Source organism: Aegilops tauschii, chromosome 3 (genome assembly GCF_002575655.3).
Source record: "Aegilops tauschii subsp. strangulata cultivar AL8/78 chromosome 3, Aet v6.0, whole genome shotgun sequence".
Classification (NCBI taxonomy): domain Eukaryota; kingdom Viridiplantae; phylum Streptophyta; class Magnoliopsida; order Poales; family Poaceae; genus Aegilops; species Aegilops tauschii.
In genome coordinates this window covers 379,518,120-379,529,760 of record NC_053037.3, presented here as the reverse complement: position 1 = coordinate 379,529,760, position 11,641 = coordinate 379,518,120, and the positions used below count along the sequence as shown (strand labels likewise).

At 46.1% G+C, this 11,641-nt stretch overlaps 1 protein-coding gene across 2 annotated transcripts; it reads right to left on the bottom strand.

Moving 5' to 3' along the window:
• Positions 1 to 1,635: 1,635 nt before the first annotated feature.
• LOC109785161 (uncharacterized) lies at positions 1,636 to 7,606 on the bottom strand. 2 transcript variants are annotated; one of them, XR_012205131.1, is made up of 2 exons: positions 6,889 to 7,606; positions 1,636 to 1,961 (listed from the first exon to the last, which is right to left on the bottom strand). XR_012205131.1 is itself a non-coding variant. In XM_073510642.1 (2 exons), exon 2 carries the CDS (start codon positions 3,324 to 3,326, stop codon positions 2,127 to 2,129), a length of 1,200 nt encoding a protein of 399 aa, XP_073366743.1. In that variant the 5' UTR covers positions 3,327 to 3,637; positions 6,889 to 7,475; the 3' UTR covers positions 1,986 to 2,126. The 2 variants fall into 2 exon arrangements, 1 of the variants encoding a protein (XP_073366743.1); XM_073510642.1 differs by lacking the exon at positions 1,636 to 1,961 and adding an exon at positions 1,986 to 3,637 and having other exon boundaries at positions 6,889 to 7,475.
• Positions 7,607 to 11,641: the final 4,035 nt, after the last annotated feature.

Sequence of the window (11,641 nt, the reverse complement as noted above, 5' to 3'; positions counted from 1 at the left end):
CCATGGCGATAGTACACACACTTGTCGGCTTCGTTTGCAACAAAGCCCGTAGATGTCAAAGTTCTTTCGAACTTCTCGTGCCACTGCTTAGGTGCTTGTCTCAAACCATACAAAGATTTCAACAATTTACACACTTTTCCTTCCTGACCATCTACTACAAAACCATCGGGTTGTTCCATGTAAATTTCCTCCTCCAACTCTCCATTTAGGAAAGTTGTCTTAACGTCCATTTGATGAACGAGAAGATTGTGTGAGGCGGCCAATGAGAGTAGTACTCGAATGGTGGTCAATCTGGCCACAGGCGCATAAGTATCAAAGAAATCTTCACCTTCTTTTTGGGTATAGCCCTTGGCAACAAGTCGTGCCTTGTACTTTTCAATTGTACCATCGGGCCTAAGCTTTTTCTTAAACACCCACTTACACCCTACAGGTTTACACCCATAAGGATGATCAGTGATCTCCCATGTCCCATTAGCCATGATAGAATCCATCTCACTACGCACAGCTTCTTTCCAGTAATCAGCATCATAAGATGCATAAGCTTCTGAAATAGAAGTGGGAGTATCATTCACGAGGTACACAATGAAATCTTCACCAAATGACTTTGTGGTCCTTTGTATCTTGCTCCTTCTAGGAGCTTCATTGTCATCCTCCTCAGGAATATCTGTGTGTTTCTTCTCGGAATGTTCCAATGGAACAGTAGGTCCAGGAGTTGTCTGTGACCTCTGACTAGATGAGCTAGGCATATCCTTCATAGGAAAAATATCGTCAAAGAAAGTCGCATCATTCGACTCCATGATGGTACCAACATTCATGTCAAGTACCTCAGATTTCACCACTAGAAATCTATAGCCAATGCTATGGAAAGCATAACCCAGGAAAACGCAATCAACTGTTTTTGGCCCAAGCTTACGCTTCTTGGTAATTGGTACATTGACTTTCGCCAAACAACCCCAAGTTCGTAAGTAGGAAAGTTTAAGCCTTTTCCTTTCCCATTCTTCAAACGGGGTAATCTCTTCATTCTTCGTAGGAACTCTATTTAGGACATGACTTGCAGTCATCAAAGCCTCCCCCCACCATTCCCTGGAAAGTCCCGTTGTATCTAACATGGCATTAACCAAATCAGTTAGAGTTCGGTTCTTTCGTTTGGCAACCCCGTTTGACTGGGGAGAGTAGGGAGGCGTCCTCTCATGTATTATACCATGTTCCTCACAAAATAAATTGAACTCATTGGAAAAATACTCTCCACCGCGATCCAACCTAAGCCTTTTGATCTTTCAATCGAGTTGATTCTCTGCTTCGGCTTTGTAGATTTTAAAGTAGTGCAAAGCCTCATCTTTTGTTTTCAACAAATATATCATGCAATATCTAGTAGAGTCATCAATTAGAGTCATGAAATATCTTTTTCCACCTTTTATCAACACACCATTCATCTCACAAAGATCTGAATGTATCAGTTCAGGTGGTGCCAAATTCCTCGCCTCAACAGTCGCATGAGACTTGCGAGGTTGCTTTGCTTGCACACAAATTTGGCACTTAGAACCATTGACAATTGTAAATTTTGGGATTAAACTCAAATTTGCTAGCCGCGTCATGACACCAAAGTTAATATGACAAAGTCGTGAATGCCAAACATTTGATTCGATTTCACTGCAAACATGATTAATAACTTTAGTGCAAAAGTCTGACAAAGATAAGCGGAACAAGCCTCCGCTCTCATAGCCCTTCCCAACAAATTGTCCACACTTAGATACTACAACCTTATTGGACTCAAATACCAATTTATAACCATCTCGACACAAACAAGAACCACTGACAAGATTTTTATTTATAGCAGGGACATGCTGCACGTTCTTCAGTCGCACGATCTTTCCCGAAGTAAACTTCAGATCGATCGTACCAACACCATGAACAGAAGCATGTGTCCCGTTTCCCATCAACACGGGTGTAGTTCTTGCGACCTGATAAGAAGAAAATATGTTTATGTCAGAACACACATGTACATTGGCACCGGTGTCAATCCACCAATCTGGAGAATGACATCCTCATTTAACAAATGTCTGGAACTTTGGATTAAGAATTGGATTTGTTCCTGGGAGGTACATTTTGGATGGATGTGTAATTCTTCATACTGAAAGGATGGTAGGAAATTTACCATACCCGACATCTTTCATGTCAACATCGCCAATAACAGCACTAGCGGTCTTGCTATTGTTCTCATTCTGACGCATGTCCCAGCGGTCCTTGCAGGATGAAGCCCAATGTTCTTCACTGCCACATACATGGCACTTTCTTTTCTTCTTATAAGTATCCTTCTTCTTCTTGAAGTTGACAGGTTGTGGGGCTTTGTACTTGCCATCAAATTTTCCTTTGCCCGCATAGTTTTTGTTCTTGGGTTTGTGGATTTGGAAATTTCTCTTTTGTACCAAATTGGCACTGGAATTCCCCTCATGGAAACGAGCACGTGTGTCTTTTGCCCTCGCCTTCTCTTCTACATCAAGAGTGCCAATTAGATTGACAACAGTAAACTCTTGCCTCTTATGCTTCAGAGAGGTAGCAAAATTCCTCCATGAAGGAGGAAGCATGGCAATGATGCCTCCGACAATGAATTTGTCCGGTAACACACAATTGAGATGCTCAAGTTCTTTAGTGAGCGACTGAATCTCATGAGCCTGCTCAACAACGGAGCGGTCATCAGTCATCTTGTAGTCATGGTACTGTTCCATGATATACAACTCACTTCCTGCGTCCGCGACTCCAAACTTGGCTTCGAGTGCATCCCACATATCTTTACCGACCATGATGGTCATGAATGGATCGACAATCTTGTCGCCAAGAACACTCAAGACAGCACCTCTAAAGAGGGTGTCTGTAGCCTGGAAAGCTTGCTCCTGCTCAGTAGTCAGCTCTCCCTCTAGCTTGCCTTTAGAGGCGTGAAAAAAGTTCATGGTGGTAAGCCAAAGAACTGCCCTCGCACGCCACCTCTTATAGTTCACGCCCTCAAATGGTGCGGGCTTGAGAGTTGCAGCAAAATCAATAGGAGAAAATTGCCTACACATGTCAGGTTTTTGGATTGTTGAATAATTAGGCATTTTCTCGTTTAGTTTAATCCAGAAAAATAATGGATAAAATATGAATAGCAATATATTGATGAAACTAGAAACTAGCAACAATTCGTTGAGACTAGTCATACAATCAAAATCATAAGCAAAATGCATCATATCCATGTCAATTGCTATTAGCAATAAACCAAATGCTAGCCCTAACAGTGAGGATAAGATGGCATACGGCGCAGTAGCAGAAGGTGCAGATGTCCCGATCGTCATGTCGCTGAAGAGGTCCTTGACGTCGGGGAAGAAGTCGTCGTTGGGGAACTCGTCGTCAGTGATGTCGCCGTTTGCAGCCACGATAAACAAGACTCCATCAATCGCGTAAGGACGCTCCTCAAAAACCTGATCGCCCCTCTCCCGTACCAGATCACAAGAGGCGGGGTTTCGGAGGCCTGCTGTCTCACTCTCCGGTGCACGCCAGGAAGCAAGATGGGAAAGAGGTAGACGGTGCAATGCTCTGGAACAATGCGAAGAGTTGTGTCTCGTTTGAAAGAAGAGCGACCTCTTATAGGAGCAACGAGATGAAACTGAAATGGACGCACTAATTCTCATTAAGGAGAGGAGAAACAGACGCACTAAAAATCCTATTAAGTGATCAGTTTCGTCTCCCATTAATAGGCAAATCGTTTCAAGTTCTTGCATGACAAAATATGCTAGTACGCACGGTATGAAGAAACCAATGTACTAATGAAGAAATGAAACCAAAACCAAAATATTGATGCCATCAATGAGGAGATGAATGTCATCATTCACCACCATTCGGTTTCATTTTCCACTAGCGCAAATATTTTAACTTCTTTCTTGTCATGCATGAACGTGTCATACGGGCCTATGGGATTTTTCTAGAAATTATTGAATATAATAGATGGTTTAAATCCCAATAATTCTAACATCTTGTACGAGTTACCATATCCTATGCGCAGCTCAAGAAATGTCAACTTTCCTTCTGTCGTTCAGAAATGAAAGGAAAAACGACATGCCACCAAGGTCGATCATGTAAACCTACCGAAACGAATCAAGCAAACCATTTTACCTAACCCCGGGCGCGCAGGATGTAATGTCACGTCGCTGTATCTGCATCTGCATCTGTGCGTAATTATTTAACCGGGACCGGCGCACGTTGGATTCAGGTGGTGTTTGGTTCTCTGGTCCTAAGACTTTTTCTAGTCCCAACTAAAAAGTTTCTAGTCCCTACAAAGTCCCTCCTTGTTTGTTTTCAGAGACTAAAAAGTCCCTAGTCCCTTTCTAGAGGTTATTAAATGACTATGTTGCCCCTAGTATATAGAAAAATAACAATCAAACAACACCATGGGGTGGCGGGCCAATGGGTGCATGGAGGGGCATTATTGGAAAAATCTCAAAAAGTCCCAAAAAGACTCTACTTAAGAGTCTTCTTCATTTAGTCCCAAATGCCTAGTTTAGTCCCTAAAAAGTTCCTCCCGTTTGATAAAAAAGTCTTTAAGAGGGACTTTTTCTAGTCCGTACATAAAAAAATCCCTAGAAACAAACACCCCTCAAAGGTGCGTTTCCTTCCTCACAGGTGCTCTGGTTCCGACGTGTCATAAAGCCGACAGATAGCACAGGGGAACTTTGACAGCTCCGTTCCTCCGGCTGGGGAATCAGCCAGACGTCAGGGTCAACAGACTCGGTGCATGCCCAAGTTGAAACAGTTGCTCGTTTCATCGTCAAAAAGAAAAGAGGTTGAAACAGTTGGCCGAAGCCCAAACCGCAGACAGGACGAGCTAGCTACTGAGCACACCAACTAGAGTATTGCTGATTTTGCATTGTTTTCCCCAAAGCAAGACGGTGTGCCTTGCAAGTTTCAACGCATTGGAATTGGATTAGAGTACGTCTTTTTTGTGGATCTTATGTTTGTGCAGATGGGCGGTTACGGAAACGGAATCCCCGTGATCGCTCGTGGACGGGAAATTATCAGGTGCATTCTTTGCATGGAGACAGGCCGGGATGACACTCAACTCCGCTCCGCTCCAACAGGTGTGATCCAAGAACGGCACCCTGTTCGAGCTCAGCTCCGGAGACAATCCCCACAAGGTCAAAAGGCCGTAAACAAATTAAAGTGGACCCGTCTAGTTGGCGCTCAAGCGCTAGGTAGAGCTTTGGAGTGGCCGGGAAAAGAAAAGTACGTGGTTCCTGTACACAAAAGGAGGTTGCCAATCTAGTTTGTTTTTCAATTTTTGCTTCTTAAAAAAGCCATAACTTTTGAACCAAAGATCGAAATTAAGATCCGTTGTCACTGTTGAAATCCTTGCGATGTGCTCTTCGAAACTAGATCCCGCATGGATATGTTTTGACAAACTTTTTTTTGCAATTTTGCCCCCGCTTTATGCAACTGACTAGCCGTCAATGTGCAACTACCTGACAGAGATGTGCAACTTTTCTTGTACACCGTAGACGTGCAGTTTTCCTCTATGGTACCTTCACCCCCAACTGCCTCCTTCCGGTGAGATGTGCAACTTCGTTTGTTGCCCAAGCTATGCGGTTTTCACTAGTGGCACTACCCCATACTACTCTCTAACAGTGAAATGTGCAATTTCATCTGCTGCCCCGGTGCTCTGGCCAACTGCCTGGCAATCGCCGTGCATGTGCAGCCCCCACAACCGCGTTTGAGGGACTATATATCTATAAAAATGTCCCAACTCCACGGCCACGCATGTGCGACTATGCACGCAAAAGTGTGCAACTCCGTGGTCGAACGTGGGCACCTCCCACAACAATTCATGTGCGACTATGCAGACGAGATTGTGCAACTATGTTGCCATGCATGCGTGACTATGCCGACGAGAGTGTGCAACTCCGTGGCCGAGCATGAGCACCTCCCACAAAAACTCATGTGCGACTATGTGAACAAGGTTGTGCAACTCCATGGCCTTGTATGTGCGACTGTGCCGACGAGAGTGTGCAACACGACCATGCATGAGCACCTCCCACGATAATTCATGTGTGTAACTCGGTGTCCATACATGTGCGACTGCGCCGACGAGAGTGTCCAACACCCCCGGCAATTCATGTGCGACTTCCGGACGAGATTGTGCAACTCTATGGCCATGCATGTGCGACTATGCCGATGAGAGTGTGCAACTCCACGGCCGGGCATGAGCACCTCCCACAACAACTCATGTGCGACTATGCGGACCAGATTGTGCAACTCTGTTGCCATGCATGTGCGACTACGCCGACGAAAGTGTGCAACTTCGCAGCGGGGCGTGAGCACATCGCACGACAATTCATATGTGACTATGCTGAACAGATTGTGCAACTCTGTGGTGGTGCATGTGCCAACTAGGACTACTATATGTGCAACTTCAACTATCGTGGATGCCAATAAAAAATAGTAAACAATAGATCAACTTACACCCAGATCCCAATTCTCTGAGCAACCTAACATGTTTTAGACTGAATAGTCTTCAGTTGACTTGTTACGGTCGGTGAATTACACCCTATCCTCACAATACCGACAAGAGTGTGCAACTCCGCGGTTATATGTGAGCACCTCCCACAGTCGTGCGTGTGCAACTCCGTGACCATGCATGTGCGACTATGTTGATGAGAATGTGCAACTCCACCATCAGGTATATGCGACTACGTAGTTTTTTCAGAAAATAAAACAATATAAGTCTGAATTTTCTGAAAACTTGTAGATGAATTCCAAAAGGGGGGCTAGCATGTTCTGGGCACTTAAATTGGAACCATGCACTTGTACTGCACATGCTCAGAAACTACAGAGCACCAAATCGGGTTGAATCCATTAGTACAGTACCTGCAGAATCACCAAATCAATAGCGGCAGCGGCAGCAGCCAGATCCAGCCGAATCTGCGAAGAAGCAGCAGCAGCCATGCGCGGCGACTTCAATTCGTAGCTGCATCCCGCCCGCAGCAGCAGTAGCTTGGCCTGGGCGCGCGGCGGCCATTTCAACTCGCAGACAGATCCCGCCTGCGTCAGCAGCTCATCGCCTTCGGCGGGGTCGAGGCACTACTCGTCGCCCGGCATGGAGGCCTGGGTCCGCGACGGCGCGGCGCTGCTCGTCAGTGTTCAAATTGGGCACGCCACTGCTCTCCCAGCCGGATCCCGCTGAGGCTGCGCTCGCGTGCGTGCTCGGCGGCGCACTTCGGTGGCCGGTTAACGGCGGTCGCCGGACGCGAGGAAGTAGTGGAGATGCGCGTCCGCGCCTTCGATGTGTGTGTGTGGCTGGCGGGTGGGTTGGAGTGATGGTTGTGTGGGGATTTGCCAGTGTGGACCCCGACCAGGTGATTTGTCGGTAACGCATGTGACTTTCGGGACGATCAGGGGCGAGATCGAACGGCGCACGAGGGGCCGCTCGGTTCGTTCAAATAGTGCGCGTGCACTTTGGAGATTTTAGGCAAATTAAAGCGATCATCGGGATCGATGGTGGATGCCGCGACCTGGCAATGCGTTTTTTTCGCCTGTGGTTTGCCAAGAGCGCAGCCGCCCACGGGAATCAAGTCAATAATCCATCTCGTTACCCCATGATCGATCTGCCATCACCGGCGCCCACATTAGAGTTGGTAGATCAAGGAGGAGACTGATGGATGGAACCATAAACTTATGCTGTTTATGGGGGTCATTCGCCTACCTACGTGTGCGCGCCATGCAAAGGAACAAAACGCAGGAGCGCGGCTGCTGCGGCAGCTGGAGGGCCGAGCGACCCGTCTCGGCGCCCAAAGGGCAGGGCTAGGCTGGGCTGGGCACTGGTTTTCGCGTCCCCTCGTCGCGATGCGTGCGCTTGTGTTCTTCCCTTCCCCTGCCCACTCGCCGTGGAGCCATATTAGAAAACACACGGCAGCTAGTCGGCCAGATTCCCTTGCCAAAGAGACTAGCCAGCAAGATCGATCGCTCGTGGCGTACGACGGGGAATGCCGAAATGTGAGCTGGTTCCGCCCCTGGGGACGGCAGCAGAAGCTACTAGCATGGCATCATTTCCATTGCTGGAAGAATCCGTCTTTTGCAAGCACGGCATAGAACAGCTTTTAAAAATGCAGTAGCAAGAACTAGCATCTAGCGAACCAGCTATTTTTTTTTCACAAATGATGAATTTTATTGGCTCAAAATGATCCAGCGAACCAGAATGGACACAAGTTATTGACACTTTGCCACTTTGCATGATCTAGAATAATTTGAACGCCAAAAATAATAGAGGTGATACAAGGAAAAGTACATTTTGTCCCGCTTCACTTTTATTTTTGGAGAAACATAGGTGAATACCTACGTGACACTCATCGCGTCAAAGTGTAGTGCAGTTGCACAAGGGCCCGCGCCATGGGCCAGACCCCATAGGAGACGAAGAAACCCTAGCAGCCATCACAAGGAAATTTTTATCCCCTCGCCTCCAAATGTCATCTTGTGTTAGGAGGTGAGGGGACCTCGGATCTTCAATAATTTTTAGTCTTCCTCGATATCTAGTTGTCGTTGTGGTATTTTTTTGCAACTAAATTACTCTAGTGCTTTGTGACGGTGCCATGAAGACAGAGAGTTAAATATCCTCGCAGAGCTGATTATTCGAATCTAATGAGTTTATGCAGACGAACAATTAGCAATAGTGTTGCTCCTGTCTGGTTGTAGTCTCTTTACTGAAGTCTTGTCATCATTTCATCTTGCAAAGACTCACACCAGGGAGAAGATGTCACAAAGAGATTTTATTGTAATTCTTAGCTGTGAGAATTACTTTGTAATTTCTTAAATCTTTGATCCAGAGTAATGTATCCGTAATTTTTTTTCTCGAATATGCACGAGTGTGCATATCATATATTAAAGAAGAAAGGCAAAGAAAGCCTCCACCACAATTACACAGTACTTAGTACATATTACTCCTCGCTAGCCTCCCACCTCTCCACCCTACTAAAGAAGGGAGCTACATTTTCCCTTTAATTAGCCCGGCAGATGCCCACACCTGGCCCTCTTGCCTCACTCTTCCTAGTAGAGACTCGATTGAAGGCCGCGCTCCGTCGAAGATAATTGCATTCCTATGCTTCCACAACTCCCACCATACTAGCGCGACAATGATACGAAGATCTTTCGTGCTCATGCCATCCATTCCTCGCTTGCCAACTGCCCAGTCCGCAAGTGTGTCTTGTTGAGATGGGGTCCAATCCGGCTTGCCCAAGGCCTCGCAGATCCTCGCCCAAGCAGTCCTAGCAAAGACGCAAGTGAGTAGAATGTGGTTAATTGTTTCCTCCTCCTGGTCACAGAACGAGCATGCGTCCTGGTGCGGCAGCCCTCTCCTCGCAAGTCGATCCAACGTCTAGCACCTATCCCTGAGGGCCAACCAAGTGAAGAATCTGCACCATGAGGGTGCACGCGACTTCCAAGTCAGATCCGATGTCGCAATGACCTCTCTACCCCAAAAACCAGCCGCATAAGCGGATTTCACTGAGAACTGCCCAGTGGCCTCCCACGACCATGATATCTTATCAGGCACATCCACCATGGGCTCCCAAGCTGAAACCATTCGCCATATCAAGAAGAACTCCTGCAGCACATCTGGCCGTATGTCCGGGCCAACATCTAATGCCCAACTTCCATTATCCACCGCCGGCCCAACTAGATGGTGAAAGTGCGTTAAGTCTACTAGAGGGGGTGAATAGGCGATTTTTATGAATTCTTCACTGAGTAATTTCAAGTTGAGGAAATTCCTAAGCGAAAAACTATTTGCAGCGGAATAAGTACTCAAATGAAGACATATGTAGGATCGAAAGTATGTCTAGAGGGGGGTGATTAGACTACTTGACCAAATAAAAATCTAGCCTTTTCCCAATTTTAATTCTTGGCAGATTTTAGCAACTTAGCACAAGTCAAGCAATCAACCTACACATGTAATTCTAAGAGTATAGCAGCAAAATGTAAAATAATTGCATATGAAGGTAAAGGGAGGAGTTTGGAGGGAGCAAACGCAATGTAGACACAGAAATTTTTTATCCGTGGTTCCGATAGGTGGTGCTCTCGTACATCCATGTTGATGGAGACTTCAACCCACGAAGGGTAACGGTTGCGCGAGTCCACGGAGGGCTCCACCCATGAAGGGTCCACAAAGAAGCAACCTTGTCTATCCCACCATGGTCGTCGCCCACGAAGGACTTGCCTCACTCGGGTAGATCTTCACGAAGTAGGCGATCTCCTTGCCCTTACAAACTCCTTGGTTCAACTCCACAATCTTGACAGAGGCTCCCAAGTGACACCTAACCAATCTAGGAGACACCACTCTCCAAGAGGTAATAGATGGTGTGTTGATGATGAACTCCTTGCTCTTGTGCTTCAAATGATAGTCTCCCCAACACTCAACTCTCTCTCATAGGATAGGATTTGGTGGAAAGATGATTTGAGTGGAAAGCAACTTGGGGAAGGCTAGAGATCAAGATTTATGTGGTTGGAATGGAATATCTTGGCCTCAACACAAGTGTAGGTGGTTCTCTCTCAGAAAATGTATGTTGGAAGTGTAGGCATGTTCTGATGGCTCTCTCCACGAATGAAGAGTGGGTGGAGGGGTATATATAGCCTCCACACAAAATCTAACCGTTACACACAAATCACCAAACTCGGTGGGACCGATTCAGAGAACTCGGTCGGACCGATTTGGTTCATAATGTGAACATTAGGATTTTCGGTGGGACCGACATGTCAACTCGATGGGACCGATTTCGTTAGGGTTAGGGCATAACGTAATCTTGGTGAGACCGATTACACAAACTCGGTGAGACCGATTTTGGTAATAGACTAACCAGAGAGTTGGTCAGGCAAACTCGATGGGACCGATTCGCTCATCTCGGTTGGACCGAAACGTTACGAAAGGAAAATAGAGAGTTTGCATTGCAATCTCGGTAGGACCGATCGCTCATTTCGGTTGGAGCGAAATGTTACGAAGGGAAGCAGAGATATTACAATCCCATCTCGGTGAGACCGTGATCCCTATCGGTGAGACCGAAAAAACTAGGGTTTGTGGCAGTGACTATGTCAAGTGAACTCGGTGGCGCCGGATAGATCAAATCGGTGGGGCCGAGTTTGACTTTTGGTTTGGGACATATTTGGATATGAGAAAGTAGTTGAGGGCTTTGGAGCATATCACTAAGCATTTTGAGCAAGAAACTCATTAAGCAACACCTCACCCCCTCTTAATAGTATTGGCTTTTCCTATGGACTCAATGTGATCTTGGATCACTAAAAATAAAATGTAGAGTCTTGTGCTTTGAGCTTGAGCCAATCCTTTTGTCCTTAGAATTTTGAGGGGTCCACTTTCTTAACCCATGCCATGCCAATCATTGAGCTTTCCTGAAATATTTATCTTGAAATAGCATTAGCTCAATGAGCTATATGTTGTTAGGAATTACCAAAACCACCCAGGGATAGTTGCACTTTCAATCTCCCCTTTTTGGTAATTGATGACAACATATAGATCAAAGCTTCAACAAATGATCATAAGATTGAAAAACATCGTCGCTTTGAGAAGTATGTGATAAGCAAGAGCTCCCCCTAAATTTGTGCATTATTTAAAATTTGCTTT